Genomic DNA, 27,635 nt, shown 5'->3' with positions numbered 1-27,635 from the left:
CCTCACCAGCCTTATTTATTTTTTTTTTGACAACAGCAATTTTAACAGGGATGAGGTGGTATCTCACTGTGGTTTTGATATGCATTTCTGAGTAGTGGCACACATCATTTCATGTAACTGTGAGCCATCTATATATATCTTATTTAGGAAAATGTCTACTCAATACTCTGCCTATTTTTTTTTTTAATTTTTTAATCTTTACTTATTTTTGAGAGAGAGAGAGAGAGAGAGAGAACGAGCGAGCAGGGGAGAAACAGAGAGGGAGACACAGAATCCAAAGCAGGTTCTAGGCTCCGAGCTGTCAACACAGAACCTGACGTGGGGCTCGAACTCACGAACCGTGAGATCATGACCTGAGCTGTAGTCAGATGCTCAACCAACTGAGCCACCCAGGCATTTTCCTCTGCCTATTTTTCAATCAGGTTTTTTTTGGTTATTTTTAGGAGTTCTTTAAATTTTTTTTTTAAACATTTATTTATTTTTGAGAGACAGAGCGTTAGTAGGGGAGGGGCAGAGAGAGAGGGAGACTCAGAATCTGAAGCAGGCTCCAGGCTCTGAGCTGTCAGCACACAGCCTGAAGCAGGGCTTGAACTCACAGACCACGAGATCATGACCTGAGCTGAAGTCAGACACCCAACTGACTGAGCCACCCAGGTGCTGCTTTTAGCTTGATGTAGTCCCATTTATTTCTGCTTTTGTTGCCTTTGCTTTTGGTGTCACATCCAAAAAAAAAAAAAAAATCATCATCAAGATGGATGTCAAGGAGCTTACTACCTATGTTTTCTTCTAGTTTTATGCCTTCAGGTCTTACAGTTCAAGTCTTTATCCATTTTGCGTTAACTTTTGTATATGGTGTAAGACAATGGTCCAGTTTCATTATTTTGCATATGGCTGTCCAGTCTTCCCAATGCCATTTATTGAAGACTGTATATTCTTGGCTCGTTTGTCATCAATTAATTGACCACATACGTGTGGGTTTATTTCTGGACTTTCTACTCTTGATTTTAAAGTTTATTTTTTAGATTTAAGACACAGAGAGCACAAGCAGAGAGGGGAGGGGCGGGGAAGAGAATCCTAAGCAGAGCCCAACATGGGGCTTGAACTCATGAATGTGGGATCATGACCTGAGTTGAAATCAGGAGCGTACACTTAATCGACTGAGCCACCCAGGCACCCCCTGGTCTCTCTACTCTGTTCCAATGATCTGTGTCTGTTTTCAGGCCTATACCATACTGTTTTAGTTTCTTACAGCTTTGTAACTGAATTTGAAATCAGGGAGTGTGATGTCTCCAGCTTTGTTCTTCGTTCTCAAGATCACTTTGGCTACTGGAGGTCTTTTGTGGTTCCACGCATATTTTAGAGTTGTTTGTTCTACTTTTGTGAAAAATGCCACTGGAATTTTGGCAGAAATTGCACTGAATCTGTAGACTGTTTTAGTAGATTGATATTTTAACAATATCAATTCTTCCAATCCACAAGCATGGAATATCTTTCCATTTCTTTGTGTCTTTAATTTCCTTTAATCACTGTCATAGTTTTTAGGGTATAGGTCTTTGATCTCTTTGGTTAAATTTATTCCTAGGTATTTTATTCTTTTAGATGCAACTGAAAATAGGATTGTTTTCTTCATTTCTCTGATAGTTCATTATTAGTACATGGAATTGCAACAGATTTCTATATATTGATTTTGTATCCTGCAATTTACTGAATTCATTTATTCCAAGAGTTTTTTTGGTGGAGTCTTCAGGGTTTTCTATATATAATCATCATGTCATCTGCAAACAATACAGTTTTATTTCTTCCTTTCCAGTTTGGATGCCTCTTATTTATTTTTCTTGACTAACTGCTCTGACTAGGACTTCCAATATTATGTTGAACAAATGTGGTGAAAGTGGGCATCCTTGTCTTCTTCCTGATCTTAGAGGAAAAGCTGAAAGCTTTTCACCATTGAATATGATGTTAGCTGTGGGTTTGTCATATATGGCCTTTATTATTGAGGTATGCTCCTTCTATGCCAACTAGTTTTTATCATAAATGGATGCTGAATTTGTCAAATACTTTTCCTGCATCTCTTGAGACGATCATAGGATTTTTATCTTTCATTTTATTAATATAGTGTATCACACTGTTTGGTTAAACCATCCCTGTTATAAATCCCATTTGATCATGGTGTATAATCCTCTTAATGTATTGCTGAATTCGGTTTGCTAATAATATGCTGAGAATTTTTACATCTATGTTCATCAGGAATATTGGTCTGTACCAATATGGTTTTTCTTATGATATCCTTGTCTGGTTTGATATTAGGATAATGCTGACCTTATAAAATGAGTTTGGAAGTATTCTCCCCTCTTCTATTTTTTGGAAGAGTTTGAGAAGGATTGGTATTAATTCTATGTTAGGTAGAATTCACTAGTGAAGCCATCTGGTCCAGGACTTTTATTTGTAGGGAGTTTTTTATTTTTTTTTTAAATTTTTTTAACATTTATTTATTTTTGAGACAGAGAGAGACGACAGAGCATGAACAGGGGAGGGGCAGAGAGAGAGAGGGAGACACAGAATCTGAAAAAGGCTCCAGGCTCTGAGCGGTCAGCACAGAGCCTGACGCGGGGCTCGAACTCACGGACCGTGAGATCATGACCTGAGCCGAAGTCGGACGCTTAACCGACCAAGCCACCCAGGCTTGGGAGTTTTTTGGTTACCAATTCAATCTGTTTTACTAGTAACTGGTCTGTTCAGATTTTCTAGTTCTTCATGATTCAGTCTTAGAAGGCTATATGTTTCTAGGAATTTATCCAATTTTTCAAGATTGTCCAATTTGTTGGTATGTACCTGTTCACAGTAGTCTCTAATGATCCTTTGTATTTCTATGGTATCAGTTATAATATCTCTTTTTTAATTTTGGTGAATAAAATTCCCTAAGTACACGAAGAGTTTAACATAATGCATGCATATCAAGCATATCCTTGGCAAATGGTGACATAACAATATTGCTGTCAACCTGTCCCTCTAGCCCCTCCAGGCCACGTTTCCTCTGCACAGAGAACTCTTGCAAAGTGTAATCTGATGCAAGACCTCAAAGTCCCATAGAGAATATCATCTCTGGCCAGACTAATCATGGCATTCAGAGACTGGAAGAATTTGGGGTAACTTCAGGAGACACGGGCCCTAGAAGGACTCACCAGAAGCTAAGTGCCTGATGACGAGTTTGTGGCAGCGGTTCCAGTGTCCAGCTTTAAACAAATAGAGGGCCTCCAAATGCTTGTCAGATTCCATGTGTGCTCTCACTGCTTTGGCCTCATTAATCCACTCAGCAGGCACACAAAGCTTTTGGGTCAGGAAAGTCTCCTTAGCCCAAGACTCAGGGGTCTCCAATAGTTGGCAGTGCCGGGTAAGCAGCTCTCGAACAGCATTCTCACGCACGCTGCAAGAAGAAAGACAATGCTAAATAAATTCTATCTTCATTGATGGAGAAGACTGCCTCAGACAACGCAGAGTGATCCATGGGATAGTCTCTCAAACTGCAAGTCTTAACCCTTACTGGACTTCAAACTTCACTTAAAAAAAAAAAAAAGTCACCATATCTACATTTATTTTTTAAATGAAATAGTATCTAAGCACGTTATATTTTCATGATCAAAAAAGTCTGAAAACTAATACTCTAGGGAAGGTTGTCTAGGGCTAAGAAAAGGCTTTCCCTTTCTTTTCCTTATTTTCTTTCTTGTAACAGGAGATCAAGGACTAGGATAGGAGAATGCTATTCTGCACAGAGCAGTTGTTTGCAGTTCATTCCCAACCTTCTTCCTTCCTTTTCTCCCATATGGTCAGTACAAGTAAACGAAGTAGTTTTTAAAGGTAAGGCCTCTTCCAGGTCCTTGTTTGCTTTTTTTTCCCCTTCAAAACTACCAACTTTCCTAATTCATTTCTCTCTACCTCTACATTTAGGCTACCCTCATTCTTTCTGATCTCAAGTCCCCTTAGAGTCCTTATCTATCTGGGCCAAAGGACCAGCCATTTAAATTTCAAATCAAAACAAGTATTCTCATTTTAGATTCTTTTCTGAACACCTTTCAAGGCTTTTCGAGGACCCCCCAATCTCATCTTAACTGTTTCTTTTAAAAATTCTTTATCAGGGGCACCTGGCTGGCTCAGTAGGGGGTGGTGAGTTTGAGCCCCATATTGGATACAGAGATAACTTGAATAAATTAAATAAATAAACAGAAATAGGATCTGCTTGAGCCTACTCTGAATCATCAGTTTTATTAGCCAGACTTTTAACCTCTGAAATTCCCCATGAATTTATTTAAATAAACTCAAAGGAAAAGTATGAAATAATTTTGCTTCCTGGTAAGGGAGAAGAGGAGAAATTCCTTTAAGGGAAGGCTGTGCTAGATGCTTTATACTTCTACTCTCTTTCTGTAAAAAAAAAAAAAAAAAATTGAATTAAGCAATCTCAATGCCCATCATGGGGCTCAAACTCATGACCCAAATGAAGATCAAGAGTCACACACTTGGCTAAGTCAGCCAGGTGCCCCAACTTTTCCTCCTTTAATCCCACAACCACCTTTGATTAGATACAGATTAATATTATGATTTTATAGATAAAGAGTAAGCTTTACTCCAGGTCAAAGTGAGTACATGATGGATCTAGAACTGAGGCAAGTCTGACTACAAAACTCAACTCCTTTTCACACTGTATCACATGACAGTTAATGCAGCATAATGATTAAGAGCACAGACTCCGGATGTCTTGAGTTGGAAGACTGCCATTTACTAGCTATGTGACCTTGAGCAAAAGTTACTCTCTCCCTGCCTTGGGCTGCTCATCTGTAAAACAGAGATTGTAAGAGTGTTACCTTATAAAGTCATTATGAGCACTAATTTTGATATAAAGTATTTACAACAGAGTGTATATCCATATAAAAGTACTATGCAACAAAGTACTATATAAATGTTTTTGTTACTAGTGTAATGCCATGCTACTACCATTAACAGAAAAAAAATCTCCATCAATTTATCTCATTCACACCATGGGGAAAAGGCGATTTCAGGATAGAGAACCAAATCCTAACACACCTAAGTAAGGATATACTGGTAAATATGTTGCTACCAAACTTGAGGGGTAGGCGTGGGTGGATGGCAAGGGAAGGCCAGAGAGGGAGAAAGGCAACAGAGAGAAAAAGTCAGGGGCGCTCCCTGCCAACTCATGATATCACTTCACAGATCCACTGAGGCAGCTCAGCAAGTATTATTTCTGCATACCTAAACATGCCACATTCAACTGAATCTATGTCTGTGTTAATGGGTTGCCCCATGTGGATATACCCTTCCTCTTCTACTTAATTATTTCCTGTTCTTGTCTAAAGTTTTCCATGATCACTGCAGTTCACAGAGATCTCTCCTGAGAAACAGCATTATTTGGCACTAAACTCAAGACAGTCTCACTTCTAACTTGTTCACGTGAATACAGAGACAGCTGTGGACTGAACGGTCTTAAGGTTTATCACAAGGCTGGACCAAAAATACATTCTAGACGCTTACTTAATGAATTAAACCCTAAGAGACTGATTCTTTGCCCCTGTAGCCCTAGGTGTACCTCGTGGGTTCATGACATCTCACTCACCTTGAGTTGTCAATATGCAGGAAGACAAAGATGGCCCACTCCCAGAGGCCCTCACTTTCCAGTTGGCCAGCAAAACTGGCCTGCAGCACACCCTCACACTGGTCTGAGAGATGAGTATAGTTAAGAGCCCGCAGCACCTCCCACAAGTGCCAGCTTAGGCGGTAATCCAAAGGATCTGCTGTTATGCTTCGAGGCTCCAACAGCTGGTTGAGATCATAATGTCTGCAAAGGAGAATGTGCGGAGTGTTACCACATCAAGGCAGCAGACCACCTGCACTGAACAAATCAACTGTTCTGGCTATGGCTTAGGAGATAATAAAGGCAGGCACCCTAGAACAGAAGCGTTATAGACCACATGGTCTCCTTCTGAGATTGTGCTCTATCAATCTACTTCTAGGTTCAGCCAGATTACAGAGCCTACCAAAAATGAAGGCAGCTCCTCTTCTGTGGCTGTGGGATCTGACAGGTATGCTGGTATTTGTTTGGCCTAGATATTTATTGTCCTGGTACACAGAGTCTTCATAACTCTTACTCTTCATTCCTTTGCTTTAGTGTTGATACCTTTCTTAACCATTTAAAACACAGTTATCTTAGGATCTTTCAAACTTCTCTATTATATGGAGCTGTCGGAGTGCTAACTCTCCAACAGCTAACTAGTCTTCATGATGGTTATTTCCTTCTATGGTTTATAATTTTTGCCTCTGATTTTGTCTACAGTGGGGAGTATTTTTTATATAAGGACATTCAGGTGTCCTGGGTTTTTAAAGTGTCCCTATACAGACTTTTACCTTTTCTTCTGCTGGGAGCCCAAAGATTTCAATGGTCCTAGACTAGTTAATGTGTAAAGTTCTTAGCTTGCAATTCCAGATCGTAAGAATAGTAGAAAGTAAAATCTCATGCTTCTAAGTTTTAGAGCTTAGACTACCAATCAATAATTTTCCTTTTCACCTAAGATCCAGACATTTTGTAAGTTTTTAACACTTCTCAGGTAATGAACAGAATTTTTCTAGACCAGTGTTGTCAAACTGAACTTTGTGGGATGATGGAAATGCTCTGTAATCTGTCCTGATCAATGATAGCCAATAGTCAATACAGGTGCCTATCAGACACTTGAAATGTGGATACTATAAATAACTTAATTTTAAGTTTTACTTAAATATTCATACGTGAATAGCAGCTATTATATTGGACAGTGTAGTTTAGACTATTTGTGAAGGACAGAGTGTGGCTTTTATGTAAGGTCTTAGTCCACAGCAATTCTATCTTTCCTGAGAACAAGGTTTACTATCTCCTTCTGGCGCTGGTTTCTCTATTTCTGGCACCTTGAGATATCCTTCTTTTTCTTTTTTTGACATAAAAAAAAACTGACATACAGTAAACATAACATATTTAAAATGCACAATTTTCATTAAGTTTCAATATACGCACACACTGCGAATTTACCACCAAGGTCAAGATAACAAACACACTCATCACCTCCAAAAATTTCTTTATGCCCCTTTGTAATCCCTCTCTTCCTGCCTCTCCTTACACCCTCTCTTCCTGGGCAACCAGCTTTCTGTGATTAATCAGTTTGCATTTTCCAGAATTTTATATAGATTAGAATCATAGAGTAGGTATGCTTCCAGGTACTTTTTTGTCTCACCTCTTCCAAAACCAAGTAAAATTATCCTGCGATTCACTATGCTAATTATGTGTATCAATTGCTGAGTAGCATTCCATTACATAAGTATACCACATCTTGTTTACCTATTCAGCTGTTGGTGGAAATTTGGCTTGTTTCCAGGTCTGGACCATTATAAACAAAACTGCTATAAACATCTGTATACAAACATGTTTTCATTACTTTTGGGTTAATACCTAGGAGTGGCATGACTGGACCATATGCATGCAGGTATGTCTAACTTTTTAAGCCAAATTGTTTACCACAGTGCCAATATCATTTTACATTTTTACCAGCAGTGTATGAGAATTCCAGTTCTCCACATCTATGACAACACTGGGTAGTGTATGTCTTTTTAATTTCCAGTCATTCTAATAGGTGGGTAGTGGTATCCCATGATGGTTTTAACTTGCATTTCCCTGTTAGCTACTGATGCTGAACATTTTTTCGTGTGCTTGACATCCAGGTCTTCTTTGGTAAAGGAACTGTTTAAATATTTTGCCTATTTTTAAAATTGGGTTATTACTGAGGTTCTTATTGTTTTATTTATTTATTTGCTTATTTATTTATTTGAGAGAGAGAGAGAGAGAGAGAGAGAGAGAGTGTCTGAGAGAATCAATCCCAAGCAGGCTTCACACCCAGTGCGGAGCCTGATGTGGGGCTTGATCCCATGACCCTGGGATCATGACCTGAGCCAAAATCAAGAGTCAGATGCTTAAGTGACTGAGCCACACAGGCATCCCTACTATTAGAGTTTTAAGAGTTCTTTATATGATCTGGATACAAGTTCTTTATCAGATATATGAATTGCAAGTATCTTCCTCCAATCTGTGGCTTGTCTTTTCATTCTCTTATGAAAATGAACACTAGCAGTTTTTTTAAAAAGTTTATTTATTTTATGTTTGAGAGAGACAAAGGGAGAAAATGTGTGTGCGTGTGCATAAGCAGGAAGGGGTTTTAATTTTGCTGAAGTCCAGTTTACCATTTTTTTCCTCTACAGATTGTATATTTAGTGTCAAAAAAATCTTTGCCTAACTCACAGTTGTAAAGATTTTCTGGTTTGTTTTCTGCTTTAAGTTTGAAATTTAGGTTTCTGATTCATTTTGAACTGGACACATAATAGAAATAAGCAGTAAAACCAAAAGCTAGTAGACTATCAAGAAAAAAAAAGAGAAAAGACACATATTACCAATATCAAGCAGGAGACACAGATCATACATACATTTTAAAAGGTTAATAAGGAAAAATGTTATGAATAACTTTATGCCAATAAACTTGGTGACTTCAATGAAACAAATTCCTTAGAAGAAGCAAATGATCAAAACTGACTCAAGAATAAGCAGAAAGCCTCAACAGCCTAGTAAAGAAGTTGATTTCATAGTTTAAAAATTTTTTAGTGTTTATTTAATTTTTTAATTTTTTAATGTTTATTTCTGAGACAGAGAGAGACAGAGCATGAGCGGGGGAGGGGCAGACAGAGGGGGAGACACAGAACCCGAAGCAGGCTCCAGGCTCCCGCACAGAGCCCGATGCAGGGCTCGAACCCACAAACCGTGAGATCATGACCTGAGCCGAAGTCAGTCGCTCAACCAGCTGAGCCACCCAGGCGCCTGTTTATTTTTTGAGAGACAGAGCATTGAGTGGGGGAGGGTCAGAGAGAGAGGGAGACACAGAATCTGAAGCAGATTTTGAGTTGTCAGCACACAGCCTGATGCGGGGCTCGAATCCACGAGTTGTGCAATCATAGTCTGAGCCGAAGTTGGACGCTTAACCAACTGAGCCACCCAGGCACCCTTATTTTATAGTTTAAAAACTATAATTAAACTTAATAAAAATGGAAAACTTCTGCTCTTCATTTTATTAAGAAAATGAGGGGCGCAGAGTAGCTCAGTCGGTTAAGTGTCTGACTTTTGATTTTGGCTCAGGTCATGATCTCATGGTTTGTGAGATCGAGCCCCGTACTGCGCTCTGTGCTGACAGTGCAGAGCCTGCTTGGCATTCTCTCTCCATCTCTCTCTCCCCCACCCCTGCTCATGTAGGTACATGTGTGTGCACACTCTCTCTCTCAAAATAAAGAAAAAGAAAATGAAAAAACAAGCCTTTATATTAGGATGATTAAAAAAAATTAATGATAAAGGACTAATATCCAGAATATATAAAGAAATATTGCAATACAGGAACTCTTTTAAAAAACAGGCAAAAAAAAATGTGAACAGATACTTTAGCAATAAAATATATAGACGGTAAATAAGCACATGAAAAAAATGCTCAAAATCATTAGTCACTAGGGAAATGCAAATTAAAGCACTACTTCAGTTATTTCTATTTTACCACAATATAAACCTATATGATCCTCTAATTAACACAGTTACTCACCTAATACCTAAAAGTATTTAATGAATTGAAATGAGATATGAGTGATTAGTTGTGACGGGAAAAAAATCCTGTAGTGTTTCTGAGCATGTGTGCCAAGATAGGTCTGCTGAGAGAGTTTTAATTAACTGATTATCTATAATAATAGCAAGTGTTTATATACTGCTGGAGGATAAATAAACTACTGTTTCTTGTTTAAAAACAACACTGGGGCACCTGCGTCGCGCAGCTGGTTAAAGCATCCAAGCCTTGATTTTGGCTCAGGTCATAATCTCACAATGGTGAGATGGAGCCCTGCATCAGGGTCAGGGTCAGGGTCAGGCTCCAGAGCTGGGTTTGGAGACTGCTTAAGATTCTCTCTCTCCCCTCTCCCACTTCCACTTTCTCTCAAAAACAAAACAAAAACAAACATCAATAACAACACACACATAATGAGATGCCACTATATACCCACCAAAATGGCAAAATTAAAAAAAATAACAATACCAGGGGTGCTTGGGTTGCTCAGTCAGTTAAGCATCTGACTCTTTATTTCAATTCAGGTCCATTCATGGATTGGGCCCTGTGGGCCCTGCATCAGGTTTCATGCTGAGGGTGCAAAGCTTGGGATTCTCTCTCTGCCCCTGTGTGTCACCCCGTTCTCTCTCATAAAAACAAACAAAAAAAAAACTTTAAAAAACTCACAAGAAAAAAAAATTTTAAGTTTATTTATTTATTCTGAGAGAGAGAGAGAGAGAGAGAGACGCAGAGCCTGATGTGGGGCTTGATCTCATGAACTGCGAGATCATGACCTCAGCCCAAATCAAAAGTTGGAACACTTAACCCACTGGGCCACCCAGGTGCCTTGACAATACCAAATTCTGAAGAGGATATGGAGCACCCAGAGATCTTAGTGGGAATGTAAAATTATGTGAACACTTATGGATACAAATGTTCATGGCATCTTTATTCATAATAACCCAAATCAAGAAAAACTATCCATCCACAAATAAATAAATTATGCAACAAAAATCCTTCTGACACACATATTAACATAGATAAATCTCAAAACCATTATATGAGTGAAAAGATAACAGAATGATCCCAATTATATAAAATTCTAGAAGAGCAAAATTTATTGTAACAAAAACTCAGTTCGTTGTCTGGATGTTGGGGATTGATTGCAAAGGGGCATGAGGGAACTTTTTGGGGTTAATGTAATTATTATCTTGATTGTGATGACAGTTACATTATGTTAAAATGAACACTTCATTATTTGTAAATTGTATCTTCTTAAAGTTGATTAATTTTTAGATTTCTAATTCTAGTTCCAATGTTTTTTGCATTCAACTACTATAAATTATACTTTGTTAATTTATACAAACTTAGGCAATTTGGCCTCACATCAAAAGGAAAAGACTCAGGATAGAACTTCCTAGGGCTGATTGAGCCCTCAAGTGACTATCATGAGTGGCTCTCTGACTTACCTGTCACTGTAGAGTTTTAGAAGGTGAAAGCAGACATCTTGAAGTGGTCTCTGTGAGTTTTTCTCCTCCTCTATCACACAGCCAGAGCCTTCTAGGTATGAAGGAAGTGGGGAGCAGGCATAACTCTCAGCCTCAGAAGAATTCTGAAGGGAAGAATTTGATACAACAGTACATCAGCTGCTACTGTGTTTCATTAGATGTGATCCTGTCTCAATTATACTACTTACACACATGTATTAAGAATGATGACACCCTGGGACGCCTGGGTGGCTCAGTCGGTTAAGCGTCTGACTTTTGGCTCAGGTTATGATCTCGCAGTTCATGAGTTTGAACCCCAAGTTAGGCTCTGTGCTGACAGCTCAGAGCCTAGAGGCTGCTCTGGATTATGTGTCTCCCTCTCTCTCTGCCTCACCCCCGCTTGTGCTCTCTCTCAAAAATGAATACACATTAAGAAAAAAAAATTTAAGGATAGTAACACCCTAATGGAATGTGTCAAGGATCTTAAACTTAATTTTGAGTGGTGACATAGCCCACCTGTCTTCAAGGGACTATCAAAGACTTTGGATAGCTCTCACTAATCCTCCTACCTTTCTTGTCACAATTCTTATTACATTCAGTTTCTTTAGTGTTCTCTTTCTCCTGACATGTTTATCATGTTTATTGATATGATAAATCATATCAATGAACATGGACAGTAAGAAACATGGACAGTAAGAATAAAAAGCTGAAGAAATTATGGCTTTAAAAACATTAATAATGGGGTGCCTGCCTGGGTGGTGCAGTCAGTTAAGAGTCCGACTCTTGGTTTTGGCTCAGGTCATGATCTCACGGTTCATGGGTTCAAGTCTCAAGTAGAGCTCTGCATTGACAGTGTGGAGGCTGCTTGGGATTCTCTCTCCCCTTCTCTCTGCCCCACTCCTGTTTGCGTGCTCCCTCTCAAAATAATAAACATTAAAAAAATATATAAAAACATTAATAATATTTTAACTCCAACACTGTCAAGGCATATGAAGTATGATGATATTCAGAGGCAAATTCTTCAGGCCTGGTGATTTAGGACTATACCAACTTGAGGTTGGGCTGTAGCTCAAGGAATTCCCAAAGGAATAAGACAGCATTAGGAATAAAGAAAAACCCTCTCTCATCTGGGGGCAGGAAAACAGCTTTAAGAAAGTCAACTGTGGATGGGAATGCAAGCTGGTGCAGCCACTCTGGAAAACAGTATGGAGGTTCCTCACAAAATTAAAAATAGAACTACCCTACGACCCAGCAATTGCACTACTAGGTATTTGTCCAAGGGATACACGTATGCTGTGTCGAAGGGGCACATGCACCCCAACGTTTATAGCAGCGCTATTGACAATAGCCAAAGTATGGAAAGAGCCCAAATGTCCATTGGTGGATGAATGGATAAAGAAGATGTGGTATATATATATATACAATGGAGTACTACTTGGCAATCAAAAAGAATGAACTCTTGCCATTTGCAACTACGTGGATGGAACTGGAGGGTATTATGCTAAGTGAAATTAGAGAAAGACAAATATCATATGACTTCACTCACGTGAGGACTTTAAGATACAAAACAGTTGAACATAAGGGAAGGGTAGTAAAAATAATATAAAAACAGAGAGGGGGACAAAGTATAAGAGACTCATGGAGAACAGAGTTACTGGAGGAGATGTGGGAGTGGAGATGGGCTAAATGGTAAGGGGCATTAAGGAATCTACTGAAATCGTTGCACTATACACTAATTTGGATGTAAATTAAAAAAATAAAATTAAAATTATAAAAAAAAGAAAGAAAAGAAAGAGTCAACTGTGGAAACATCATACTAAATAAAGTAGAAGCAGACACTTGGAGAAGTTTAAAAGTAACCCTGTCTAGAGGCAGGAGAAAAGGAAAGTTTCCCATCAGATTTCCTGGGTCCATTTCAATTTTAGAGTCCTTTCAAAAAAAGGAGTTAAGAAAAAGTATTATGAAGTGTAACTTGATGGATTTTTTCTCTGCAGTACTTTTCTGGCAAAATGAGAATGCCCCCCATGACACTTGGTTGGCTCTACTGGACACAAATACCTGAAATGCTTCTTCGTACATGCTGAGTGCCCTGGAAATGGAGGCTGTCGGTGGAAGCAAATACCAAAGATGGACAGCGAGGGAGCGTTTCCAGTCCAACTGTGAGCACACGTTGATTTGCCTCTCCTCGGAGACCTGCCATACCTGCAGGAAACAAAATCATCATCATAGCTATGTGTTATACATCATCTTGTTACTCAGATCTGCAAGTCACTCACTTATTCCAGTAACACTTTATTTTTTAAGTAATCTCCATGACCAATGTGGGGCTCAAACTCACCACCCCAAGATCAAGAGTTACATGCTTTACCAACTGGACCAGCCAGGCACCCCTATTTAAGTAACATTTTAAATGAACTAGATTAGCAGTGTTAATGATCCAAATATAAAATACACAGTTCTTTGGGGGCAGGGTGGATTTAGACAACAGGTGCTCTGAGATGAAAACCAGAGAGTGAAGAGGAGGTCTTCTCACTGCCCACAGCTGATGTCTTATAAAACTTTAAGATGTGCATAAATTCTGACCAGCTATTTCATTTTTGGAAAGTGATTATCAAGATGTCAACCAGGCAGGCAGCAAATGGAGAACTGGCTTAAAATAATTATGGTATACCATCCACAAAATGAACAGAAGTAGCTTTTAAAAAGAGTGATGCTACACAACATGGAAAAATGTCCATATACATAAGTGTACTGCTATGTATAATTGATTTTATTTGAATGTACACACATGTGTAAATACACACATATATACACACATATATGTTGATATAGAGTTAAAATATGTCTGGAAAGACAGACTACAAATTATTTACCTTGTTTACCATTATGATAAGGGATAAGGTGAATTTTAATGTTTTAATTTCAATATAACCAGTTTTTGGTTTTGTACATGTTGTACATGTTGTACCTTTGTAATCTGAAAATACTTCACTAAAATTTAAAAACAAGTTGCTTAGTTATATGTGTAACAGTGTAAAATTTACAAAGATAGCTCTTTCCCTTAACCTCAAGCCATCTTGAATTTATGAGAAAATTTATGCAAATGTACGAGAAAACAGGAAAGTACCGGTTTTCCAGCCAACAAGGCAAAGATCCGCAGTCTCTCGTCCTGGATGAAAGAGTTAGCCTGGAGCTGATGCCAATCCACCAGCTGCATGGTAAGCAGCTCCCGGATCGACTGGCTGCCCACCAACTGGGATAAAAGAAGGGCAAGACGATGATCACCTACAAGAGAAACAGAACTCTAGTGATCACTGAGGATTTACAGACTTGGGGAAACACTAGGTATTATCTTATTTCTTCTAGCCCTCAGGAGGGAGAACTTGACACAGTGACTGCTTTCTGCAGTAGTAACAAAATACTGACCACCACCATACCATTTTCTGCCTGGGCAGAAAATATTCAGAGTACTTTAACCTAAATTACATAGACTGTACAGTACACAGAGTTCAATTATAGATCTACTATTACTTCTGTGACCCTTCATCTGTAAAATGGAGGAAAGTATCATCTGATTCAAAGGCTTACAGTGAAAACTGAGATGACATAATTGAAAACATGCCCAACTAGAATGGCACTGAGGAATGGCCAACTGAAAGCTAGAGGAAAAGCATATGTGCGTGGTATAAAGAGAATCGCTGAGTCTTTCACTCTCATAGGTCCAATAATCTTTTTTACTAAAAATTAAGTACAAAGGGCTGAGGCAATAAAATGATTCTAATTAACCAGATTGTGAGGGGATAGAAATTCCAGTTTATGAAAACTTCCAGTTAAGATGTAAGTTAAGAGAAAAATGCTTTGTTTCACCCCTTCTGACAAACCTGGTAAAGTCAACAATCTTTCTCCTTTCGTTTGTACATATGGGTCAGTGCTTACATGTCTATATAAACTACCATTCTATCAGAAACTGAGGCTCTCATCTCAAAAGAGTTTCCTTCACAAACGAGAGGGGCCTGAAGGAAAAAAAACCATGCATCAGGAATACATTTGGAAACGTGCCAGGCCAAGTGGTCTCTCTGTATATAGGTAATCAAGGCATGACTGGACTATGATTCAGGCAGTAAGTGCTGTAGCTCACTTGACCATGAGCTGCTAGTATTCTAGGTGAAAAATACTAAAAGGAAAAAAGAAAAGATTATTTCTGTGTATCTACAGAATCCCAAAGAGAGGATTTACTGGCCAGGATTTATAAATATTCTGGGTCACCAGAGATGGTCAAGTTCAAAGCTTGATATAATCCATTCATTTAGATCCTCTCTTTGCTTCCATCACACAACCAACCAATCAGCTTCTGCCCATCCCTGACTTTTCACATAGATTTTCCCATTGATGAGGACATATACGAAGCACGTAGCAGGATCCTAGGGTACTTCCTCAAGTCAATTTTAGTGTATGGTGCAAGGTAAGAATACAAATTAATCTTTTGCATGTGAATATCCAACTATCACAGCATTATCTGTTGAAAAGACCATACTTTCCACATTTAAATCATCTTGGCACCTTTGTCAAAAATCAACTGAATCTAAGTGGAAGGGTTTTATATTCAAGTCTCACTTCTATTCTACTCTGTTGTTCTATGTTCATTCTTATACCAGTACCACATTGTCCTGACTGCTGCAGCTTTATAGAAGTTTTGAAATTAGAAAAGTGTTGAGTTCTCTGATTTTGTTCTTCTTTTCAAAGACTGTTTAGGTCTTTTACATTTCCAAATAAGAATCAGCCTGTTAATTTTTGCAAAAATGCCAGTTGTGGATTTTGATAGAAAATGCACTGAATGTACAAATTAATTTGCAGATAACAGACATCTTAGCAACACTGAGGTTCCCAATCTACCAGTGGTTCTCAATCTGAGTGGTTCTGCTCTCCAGGGAACACTTGGCAATGTCTAGAGATATTTTTAGTTGTCACAACCAAGGGTAAAGTACTCTTATGGGTAGAGGGCAGGGATGCTGTTAAGTATCTTGAAATGCCCGGACAGCCTCCACAACAAAAAATTACCAGCCAAAAATGACAAGAGTGCTGAACTGAGATGTATTCCATAAATGCGGAATGTGTTTCCCCATTTATTTAGATCTTTATTTCCTCAGCAATGTTTTATAATTATAGTACAAGTCTCATTTTTGTTACATTTATTCCTTAAGTATTTTATTCTTTCTGATATTATTGTGAATGCAACTGTTTTTCTCACTTCATTTTTGGATTGCCTGTTGCTAATACATAGAAATAAACCGTATTTTGTATACTAATCTTGAATCCTGAGGTCATGCTGAACTAGTTTATTTAGTCCCATTACCTTTTCTGTGGATTACTTAGGACTGAACTATATACATACAGAATCATGCCATCTTTTAATAAAGACAGTTTCATCCCTTCCTTCCTCATATGTATGACTTTTTTCCTTCTTTTCCTTATGTGATTACACTGGCTACAATATTCACTACAATGTTGTAAGAAATGGTGTTCCCAATCTTAGGGTGAAATTGTTCAGTCTTTCAACATTAAGTATGATATTAGCTATAGTTTTTTTGTACGTGTGCTTTGACATCTGGGTAATAATGTCATCATGGAATGAGTTGGAAAGTGCTCCCCTCTATTTGCTGAAAAGAGTTACAGAGGATTGATATGACTTCTTCAAACACATGATAGTGTTCACCAGTGAAGACATCTGGATTAGCTTTTCTGAGTGAAGATTTTTAATTACTAATTCAACTTCTTTATTTGTTACAGATATATTTAGATTTTCTACTTTTTCTTGAATTAGTTTTGGTAATTTATATCTTCCTCGGAATTTGTCAATGTCACCTAAGTTGTTTAATTTGTTGACACAGAATTTCTCATAGTATTCCCTTTTCTGTAGGGTTAGTAGCATTTTTGTTTGTTTTTTATTTTCATTCCTATTTGTTGGTAATTTGTCTCTCTCCCCGCCCCCCCATGATCAGTGTAGTTAAAGGCTTGTAAACTTTCTTAATCTTCTCAAAGAACTAATTTTTGATGTTACTGATTACTGTTTTTTTCTTTTTATGTTGCCATTTTCATTGATTTCTGTTCTAATCTAGTATTTCCTCTCTTCTTCTACCTTTTGGTTTATTTCTTATTTTGCTGATTTCTTAAGGTAGAAGCTTAGGTTATTGATTTGAGGTCTTCTCGTTGGGTATATATCAGATAACATTGATAATGTTCACAAATTTTATGTTCTTGATATTGTTTAATTGTTCTATCAATTATTAAAAGTGGAGGTAGTAAAGCGAAAGTTTTTAGTAAGCTGAAAGGTACTGCCTTGTCAAAAGTATAACCTTAAAGTAAGAAAAAAAAGGAGGAAGAAGTAGAGTTTATGAACAAATAAATCTAAGGACCTGACTTCCGGCAGTCCTTAAGATCCTCTTCTGCTATACACGTATGCATTGGTAAGCATAACTTTGTCTCTTTAATGATTCATAATCTTTTTAGCTTTATAGAAGGCCAATCCTAAAGACAAATTCTCTCTGTACAAAAATATATGAAGACCACAAAGGCACTGAGCTAAACATGTAGTGACAGTGGAATGCAACTGGCCATGTATATAAGTTCTTGATTCTAGCTTTTCCTATGATTTATTCCTTATAATCCCCAAACTGGCCAAGTCCCCCCCCCAGAATAAATCCAGTTTATGGCTCCAATTAGTTGGTTTCACGTAAGATAGGTTTCAGTAACAAAGTCTGATCAGAGATCTACTCATATTAAATTGAACTATGCCATCCTTTATTTTTACCAAGATTTGTGTCTGAAGTACTTGCTGAATGCCTCTCATTAGTGCAAGAGGAAAAGCAGAAATATATAATGGGAAGACCTCAAAAAAAAAAAAAACACACACACAATAACCCAGAAATTAAATTTAATATTTACCTGAATGAAATAAAATGAATTAATCCAAAATGCGTATGTTTCAAAAGTTCAGAGTACTGCTTATTGTGGGGAAGAAAAAGCCTAAATGTCAAAAAAAGGAGTTCCCTAACATCCATACATAAATGAATGCTGAGAAGCATTTGACTATAATGCCTATATTATAGGAGATGAAAAGAACACAGTGTGTGTATGTATGTGTATATTATATATAGCATATGTATATATTATAATGTGTATATATACACGTGTGTGTGTGTGTGTGTGTGTGTGTGTGTGTGTGTGTGTGTATGTAGCGGGGTACCACCTTTGAAAAGTTTACATTCATATATGCTTTGTGTACACAAATTCTCATATACCTAATATATTACAAAGTAAGTAGTCCAAGTACAAGCTGTATACTGAAATGTCTACTAAATGCTAAAGGATGCAGGTGATTTGTATTTATTGCTTTTTGCTTATCTGCATCTGTAAATCCATTTGTAGCATACAAAATTAAAATAACTTTAATTTTGTAAACTTAATGTTTAAGGTTCTATAAAAAAAACTAGAAAACACAATCCCTATTCTTGAGGAACCAGCAATATTCCTGGGAAGTTTATTATTAATACAGGTTAGAAGACAAAGGCAAATCTACAATTAAGGGGTAGGGACAGTGAGTAGCACAGACAGGGGTGCAGAGAGGGACCATATGCCCTACCTGACTGCTGGGCCAGAGAGCAGGCCTCACTGATCCTCTTGCCTGTGAGGTAGCTGAAGACAGCCTCCACAGGCTTGTCTTTTCGGGTTAAGGAGACTTCCTCCTCAATTTGAGGTGCGGCAGTATAGGATAGCCAGCGAGAGAAAGTTCTTCTTCGCTCCAGAATCTGAATGTATTCATTGGGTTCATCTAGCTGGCTGTCAGTCTCCTTCAGGTGGCCCCATAAGGCTTCACATAATGTCCATGCTAGGCTCCAGTGCTTCACAACTAAAGATGGCACAGGAAAATAATAATATGACATAAAGTCAAAGTAACTACAGAGAGGACATCGCTCTAATGGTGGCATAAAAACACATAAATTAATAAATACCCCAAACAACCACTCAAGCTGATTTCCCTGAATCTGTTTCTGGCTCACTCTGCTGTGTTTTACAAGTCCCAGAGGTCTGTAGTGTAACTGCTTGTTCACTCCATGTTCCTGTGGTACTTGTTATAACATATGTAACTCTATGCTCTTTTAAACCAGTTCCTCTAGCTCAATTATGGCTAATATAATCTCAAATGACAGAGAAAAGTCCTGTAACTTGATTAAATTCTGTTTACAAAATGCTTTAAGAAATAAGAAGTGCTGGGGTGCCTGGGTGGCTCAGTCAGTTCAGTATCCAACTCTTGATTTCGGCTCTGGGCTGACCGTGGAGCCTACTTGAGATATTCTTTCTCTCTCGCTTTCTCCTTCTCTCCCTCCCTCACTCTGTCCCTCTCCCCTCTCCTCTGTCACTTGTGCTCTCTCTCTAAAATAAAGAAAAAAAAATTTTTTTTTAATTTTTAACATTTATTTATTTTTGAGAGACAGAGAGAGCACAAGCAGGGGAGGACAGAGAGAGAGGGAGACACAGAATCCAAAGCAGGCTCCAGGCTCTGAGCTGTCAGCACAGAGCCCGACGCGAACTCAAACTCACAGACTGTGAGATCATGACCTGAGCTGAAGTCAGCCACTTAACCAACTGCGCTGCCCAGGCACCCCAAGAAAAAAAATTTTTTATTAAAAAATATGAAGTGCTCTAAAAACTTGTGAGAGAGTATTCTCTCCTGTAAGAGGCACAGCCTAACATTTACAGAGCCTAAAATGACACTATTCGAAAACACTTAAGAGTAAAGCCAACTCTGAACTTCACTATCCACAGTGGTTATCATCTTCATTTTACAGATGAGGAAACTGAAGTAACTCGCTCAAAGTTATAGGCAAAATGTAGTAGAGCCAAGATTTGAACCCAAGTAATAAATCCAGCTCTATACTCTTAACTACTATTCATATTGCTCTTCAAGAAGGAAAACAAAACGGAAGCACTGTTTACCACTAAGCCAAATACAAGTATGCACTGGGAAGATGTCTCACATGTTTGAAATGATGATGAGACAACTGAAGCAAACACAAAGAAATTAACATACACAATTCTCAGAATTTGTGGCATATGACAGTCTAAAATAGTTGCCATTTTTCAACATTTTTACATGTTGAAATGTTATCAAACATGTAATTAAGTATAATTTTTCTACTATTTGAAATAGTAGGTTCCCAAATTAGAAAAGCCTGTTATCAAAGTATTGGTTTAGAAAACCATGGTCACAATAGTTATAGAAAAGAGAGGTTAAGAGGGAATTTATGAACACTAAAATTGTTGGGAAGAACAAAAGGGACTTAAGCTGGACATAGAAGAATGGGTAGGATTTAGAAAAGCAAGAAGGAAGGGCACCTGGGTGGCTCAGTTAAACGTCTGACTCTTGACCTTGGCTCAGGTCATGATCTTGTGGTTTGTGGGGTCAATCCCCACGTCAGGCTCTGTGCTGGCAGTGCAGAGCCTGCTTGGGATTCTCTCTTTGACCCTCCCCTGCTGGCATGCACTGTGCTCTCTCTCTCTCAAAATAAACAAATACACTTTAAAAAAAAAGAAAGAAAGAAAGAAAGAAGGAATGGCTTTCTCTTCCTATGTTCTCAGAATGGAGAAAGGAATGGAATTTCAAAAATCCAAAGAATTTGGCTGCAGTTCCTGTGAACAAGGACTCATATATTAAAAAGCAGAAGAGTAACTGTAAAAAATGTTATCATTTCTTCTTCCTTGGGATTTTGCTCTTTGCAACTCAACTACACACAAGTGTGAGCTCAGGCATCCGCCCACTACACTGGCATAAGGAAATTTGTCCTCCTATGAACGCATGCTTCTACTCCAGTTCCTGAAACATCAAAGGTTAGATAGACATAGTCCATACTCACTTTGTGCTTCTAAAAAGTCTCCAGATGCTTTCTTAACCCAATTTGCATAGTCATGAATGACAGCAACTCCTGGATTAGGGACAATGAGAGGACACAGCTCATCTACATGGACAGTGCTGTGCTTTAATTTGAGCTCCAGAGGTATTTGGTATAACTGCAGGTCTTCATCTGGCTTTTGTCTCAAACTGAGTTTTTCCAAACGAACTTTGAATGGAGACTCTGTTAGGCTACAAGAGCAAATGACAAGAGAGAAAATGAAGATAAGACAGATGCTAGAATTTTCCTACAAATAAACCTTTATTTTTATGATTCAAAGAGAATGCAAAACATTCACCTGTGATTTTAAAGTAACTGTGTTCCCTAATGTCAAACGATAATGAACTTATCTGCTGTAGAATGAGTAAACAAATTATCTGGCCCATGCATTCAGAAGCCAAAGGCTTCTTAAGGCCAGGTTGTAACAAGCATGGAAATCAATGCAGTTAGACTTTGAGCTGGCTTCAACATGTATCTACATATTATGAAATCCAAGGACCAAAAACCATTGTTGGGACACTGATTTCTCAAATTATACATAGTGAGGGATCAAAAGTTGTGAGGCTAAGGTTATAGATACTGTAAAACTGACTCTAAATTAAGATGAGCATATAATCAATCTCACCTTGATCCAATTTTAAGATTGATATTAATAACCTTCAAAACATGACATCATGTATAACCTAGATTAGGATCAACATTACTAATTGTGAGGTTCAAGAGAGCTATTGTTTTGTATTTCTTCAAAGTTAACTTTAAATACCAAGCATTATAGGTGATCACAGTCATTTAATCTGTAGTAAAGACAGCACAATTTGTTATAAAGAGTAAACAGGAAAATGTTATATATTTTGCACAAAACAACTGTATGCATATTGGTTAATAACTACCAGAACTGTGTATGCATATGTATGTATGTGTGTGTATAGATTATATATGTGTGTGTGCACGTATGTATGTGTATAGATTATATATGTGTATATGTATACTCAACACATATATATAAAGTATACAGAACTAGAAGTACACACACATAAATGTTAATAGTGGGGATTATGTAGTGATAACATAGCATACATAGCTACCAGATGTCTTTTTTTAAGTAAGCTCTATGCCCAATGTGGGGCTTCAACTCATGAAGCCAAGATCAAGAGTTGTATGCTCTACTGACTGAGCCAGCCAGATGCCTCTATCAGATGTCATCTTATTTCCAGATACTTATGTATGAATTATACCCAGTTTATACATTCACCTTACCAGGTCCAAGATATGGGAAACATGCTTAGTTGAGAAAATACCCCATACATATATATATTACATATAATATATATATAATTATATACATATAATATATAATACATATTACATATATTATATATAAATCACAAATATCTAAGTGAGAAAATAGGAAAAAATGACTAATGCAATAAAAAGAATAAAACCCAAGGAATACTGCATCATCAGCTTTGGGTCTGTTAAATTTCCAATTAAAGTTTAACCACTAAGTATTATACTCTTCATACCTTGATGTTACAAATGGAGTTATCTTATTAATCGGTTTGGTTTTTAATTATACAAAGATCTTCTGCTATCTAAAACTGTACTAAGAACAGGAGTACCTGGGTGGCTCAGTCAGTTAAGCATCCAACTTTGGCTCAGGTCATGATCTCATGGTTTGTGAGTTTGAGCCCCGCATTGGGCTTACTGCTGTCAGCCCAAAGACCACTTTGGATCTTTTGTCCCCTTTCTCTCTGCTCCCTGCCCTCCATGTGCTCTCTCAAAAATAAACAAACATTAAAAAAAATAAATTAAAAAAAAAACTGTACTAAGAGCATATCTAGAAAGATCACCAAGGTCTAGAGACTTTGGGTCTTCTGATAATGAAAAATTTTTTCTCACCTACCAAGTTGCTTTTCTCAAAAACCATAAAGAAAATGTGACTCACAATTTAACAGCTACTGGATTAGGCAGGAATCCATATTCCATAGAATCGGCATTTTGATGATTTTCCAGTTCATGACAGCCACTCAGCTGTTCTCCACTATTAGCAAGAGTCCAGTTGGGGCCCCAACCAACTCGAAATGAGCGTCCCATAAACAGAGCCATATCCATCAAGAGTTTCCCCTTGCCATAGGTGACAGACTTTTCAAGAGGGACTAGGCCTGGTTGTCTACGTGTACCCACGGTTTTCAACTGAACTTCAGGGGCTGGGCTGGGCACCGTAAACACAGAGGTGAGGGGTGGAGGGACAGACCAAGGGCATGTGGATGGAATATTCATCAAAGACGATGCTCTGGGGGTGCGACATTCTTGTACAGAGGCACTTGGTGAAAGAAAAGCTCCACTGGTAAACTTTGATTGTAGTAACCCACCAACTGAAATAGGGGGAAAAAAAAAAAACTATTAGAAAATATAGTCTCTATTGCTTCTTGAACAGCAATCATCAGTGAGGCTGAAATTACAGTTTTTCCAAACCAATTAAATCAGATATAGATGACAAGAGGCAAGTCATAATCTGTGGAATACTGTTTCACCAGGAAACCAAGGCAGGAATTTGTGATGATGATGCCACAACAATATTAACATTAATAACAAACACTATCACTACTACTTAAAAAAAAAAAATTAACACTTATTTTGTGAAAGACTCTGTATAAGTCATTTGTATACACAGTTTCATTTCACCCTTCAATAACTTCATACAAACAACACTATTATCCCATTTTATAGGTAGGAAAACTGGGCTTTGAAAAGTGATTAGTCCAAATCCACAAAGCTACTAATGGCAGGATTGAGAGATAAGCCAGGTCTGACATCAATGGTCATGCCCTTTTCAGAATGCCAAATGTAAACATTTCTTAGTCCAAAGAAAAAGCTTAATAAGATAAAAATACAAATTGCTACCACTCCAATGCTCATGCTAGACTCCATGAAACAAAAACCCATGGAGGTACCTTGTGCCTTTCAGAAGGACAGTTCTTATTACTATTATATTGCCTGTTTTCTAAGAGGTAGAGGTAGTTATTGAAGTACAAGTGCCCATTAGAGAAAAGGTTGTTATGTTTAATTGCTTTATTAGTTAACATATTTTTAAAACAGGTTATTAAGGGCACTTGAAAGAAGTGAAAAATAAAGTTTTTAAGGCAATATAAACAAATCTCTTCCTAGTAGTTCCTCTGGCTTTTAAAACATTTTGAGATTACATGTGCTTATGTCCTTTGTTCATATTGATACTCTACTTCCAATCCCACAAGAAGGAAAAAAGGGAAAGCTTTAAAATCAAGTATCACTTTCCTAGGAATTTGGCAAGGTTTAGGAGAAAGTAGAAATCTGACGAGTTTTATGCATTGTAAAAAGCAGTATTTGCCCCCAGGAGGCAATAAAATAAGGACAGTATGAGGACTGCACAAAATTGTACAGTGCAGGACAACTTGCTCATTCCTCTAAGATGTGATAAAAATTAGGAAATCTGATCTAGTCCACATTCATAAGCAAATAAAAACATAACCTAAACAAAACACAAATGCTTTGTTCTCCATACAACTTCTACATCTGCAACAATAAAGCACATTACGGTTTTTAAAAACTGGCCCCACCTAACATATTTAGAAGAGTACATTTCCTCTTGGCATCCTTATGTCATATGCCTTTAGGGGGATATTTGCTAGAGAAGTTGACTCAGCTTAGAAGAAGGTATGTGAAAAGCAGGACTTTACAGCTTTCTTGTAAAATAGCATCACTTACAGTACCTAAAGAACGGGATTTTGACGAGTGGGATGCTGAAATGGGGAGTCTGGGAGAACAGATTTCTTGAGAAGTATCTGTTTTAGAAGGAAGGTGACTGAAGCGTTGATCCATGACCGTATCTACATCTTCTTCATCAGCAAGCAATGATGCTTTCATGATCTAAAAAGGCAATATCTATAGAATGAATGTGTTCCCTGGAATCCAAAGGCCATAAAAGAAAAATGCAGTTTACAACAACCAGTAAATTGCTCTGCCTGAAGGCTGTGTCCAGAGCTACTATAATATCGGTGTGGCTGCATGTGCCTGAGGAATTTAAGTTATAGAACATTCCTCTTATATCTAGAGTCCCACCAAAGTCTGGCACACAGCAATTGCTCACCTGTTTACAGGATGATTAACTTTGAAAATAAGACAAAGGCTAAACTTATAACATGCCAAAAGGCATAGGCAAAAGAAATTGAGACAGAGTTTAAAGAAACCTGTTATCTACTAGGCTATTAAAACTTTTATGGAGCACTTTTGAGAGGCTCAAAACCACCCTACAGAGAAAAATCTGTGCTCACAGATGTTAAATGACTCGCCTAAAGTCACATAGTAATAGTTACAGAACTCGGATTAGAATCCACGTGTTCTGAATCTCAATATAGCTTTCCCTCCTAGAATGGAAAAATGAGGCCCAAATATGGACCATATTCTGGTTTTTCTTCATTCCAATGACCACTCAATGCTCTTCAGTAAATAATCAAGGAAGAGGCCTGATTAGATGCAAGGGAGGTAAACATTAGTTTGACTTCCTATTGTAGTAAGGGTGGGTTAGGACTTCACCTGTAAGACATGTGGATTAATTCCCAGTGAAGATGCAATGTGTGTTGAGGCAGACACAGGTTCCTGATCCTCAGGCACGCACTCTTCTAACATGGAATCCAAAACTGGCTCCTGGGTGATATCTACCATGTCACTGTCCAGTTCCACAACCCTCCCTAACTGCTCCACCTCTGGGCTCTGGCTCTGTAGACAGCAGAAAGATCAGGGAAGCAGAATTAAATTATACCAAATAGACACAGAGCTTCTATAGTTATTCAGAATATGATATTGTAATACTAGATTCTGTCCATTCTAAGACAGTGTGAGGTAACATATTTGCTAAAAAGGATTTAGGAATAATTACCCCAAATCCCCCTATATGTACTTGAGATCTAAATATGGATACATGAAATCACCCTTTTGTAATATGTTAAGTTCTGGTGTCTGGAACGTAAGCCCCATACTGAACAAATGGTGGTCTTCAGACAAAGATTATGCCTTACCTGATACAGCTAGCAAATATAATTTTCTGATATACACAGGGTGACCCTGCCCTCACATTGCCTTGTAGCCAGAAGCCATTGGGAAAAGAGAATAAAAAGTACAAATATCAAAGTCTCAAGTAATTTTCCATTTTTTAATCTTTTCTATGACTAAATCCTAAAGGTTAGCTGGAATCTACATATGCAGTACCATGTAACATATGAGGAATGCCTACCCTAATTTCCCAAAAGGAAAAAACAAAGTAATATTAGAAACATTTTTTTTTTTTTTTTAAGTAGGCTCCACACCAGGGCGCCTGGGTGGCTCAGTTGGTTAAGTGTCTGACTTCAGCTCAGGTCATGATCTCATAGTTTGTGAGTTAGAGCCCTGCAATGGGCTCTGTGCTGACAGCTCAGAGCCTGGAGTTTGCTTCAGATTCTGTATCTCCCTCTCTCTCTGCCTCTCCCTTGTTTGCACTGTGTCTCGGACTATTTCTCAAAAATAAACAAACATTAAAAAATTTTTTTTTTAAATAAAGTAGGCTCCACACCCAACGTGGGGCTTGAACTCACAACCCTGAGATCAAAAGTTCCACGCTCTACCAACTGAGCCAGCCAGGTAGCCTCTTAGAAACAATTTTAATTTAGGAATAATTCCTTTATGTTCAAGTTCCAAGAGTTATATTTACATTTATTAAGGAGTTTTCAAGATATACCCATGACTAACAGTTTATGATTTGAAAAGGTAAATAACTCATCAACCTGAAGCCCACTATAAAATAACCATTTCAGTACAAATTAAGTATGTCCTAAACCTGCATATTACCTGGTAAAATGGTGTCAAGTGGCTAAGCCAACTTATGAAACATTCTCAAAATCAAAAAGTTTTACCACTTATTTTTCTTATCATGGTATCATTTATAGATTATTAATCTTCCAAAATTTTTGGCTTATCTTCCTAAGTGGCCTATTTCGTGCTAACCCTCAAAGAGATGCTAATGTGTAAAAGGTAGTTTAAACAAATAATTTCATGGGGCACTTGGGTCAATTGTGTGTCTGATTCTTGATTTCGGCTTGGGTCATGGTCTCACGGTTTGTGGGACTGAGCCCCATGTCAGGCTCTGTGCTAGGAGCAGAGCCTGCTTGGGATTCTGTCTCTCTGCCCCTTCCCTGCTCGTGCTCTCTCTCAAAATAAATCAATAGACATTAAAAGTAAATAAATAATTTCTTGATTACTTTGAACAAAGAAACAATCATTAGTGTAACTTTTTCAACTTTATTTTTAACGGTCTATTAGCTATTCCCTTGCATTCCTTTAACACTTATCCTTACTGAAAGAATGACTGCTCTCATTTATAAGTGTAGAAAAACTGAACTGTTGGATGCATAGGGAATTGCAACTGAAGATATGAACATTCCCAAAGGACAGCTCTAACAAAACTAGATAATGATGAAAGGCAAAAATGATACTCTTTTTTACCTACTGTAGAGGCTAAAGGCAAGTGCGACTAC

The 27,635-nt window shown here is 37.8% G+C and overlaps 1 protein-coding gene and 1 non-coding gene across 8 annotated transcripts in view; both read right to left on the bottom strand.

The window, feature by feature from the left end:
• Positions 1-27,635, bottom strand: part of NUP98 (nucleoporin 98 and 96 precursor) — a 116,071-nt gene that overhangs the window by 7,916 nt on the left and 80,520 nt on the right. For all 7 annotated transcript variants that reach the window (XM_027039686.2, XM_053203619.1, XM_027039687.2 and 4 more), the window contains 10 exons: positions 25,663-25,845; positions 24,840-24,996; positions 23,036-23,465; positions 21,055-21,281; positions 18,783-19,049; positions 14,271-14,428; positions 13,202-13,345; positions 11,126-11,268; positions 5,624-5,845; positions 3,183-3,424 (listed from right to left, as the gene is read on the bottom strand). In XM_027039686.2, coding sequence (XP_026895487.1) covers positions 3,183-3,424; positions 5,624-5,845; positions 11,126-11,268; positions 13,202-13,345; positions 14,271-14,428; positions 18,783-19,049; positions 21,055-21,281; positions 23,036-23,465; positions 24,840-24,996; positions 25,663-25,845 — 2,173 coding nt within the window. The remainder of the gene's footprint in view (positions 1-3,182; positions 3,425-5,623; positions 5,846-11,125; positions 11,269-13,201; positions 13,346-14,270; positions 14,429-18,782; positions 19,050-21,054; positions 21,282-23,035; positions 23,466-24,839; positions 24,997-25,662; positions 25,846-27,635) is intronic.
• Positions 26,672-26,744, bottom strand: TRNAK-UUU (transfer RNA lysine (anticodon UUU)). The gene has a single exon. It is a non-coding gene; the product is annotated as a tRNA-Lys (tRNA).

The sequence above is a fragment of the Acinonyx jubatus genome, chromosome D1, assembly GCF_027475565.1.
Source record: "Acinonyx jubatus isolate Ajub_Pintada_27869175 chromosome D1, VMU_Ajub_asm_v1.0, whole genome shotgun sequence".
NCBI lineage: Eukaryota > Metazoa > Chordata > Mammalia > Carnivora > Felidae > Acinonyx > Acinonyx jubatus.
Note: the sequence above shows the minus strand (reverse complement) of the source record. Positions and strands in the feature narration are given on the sequence as shown.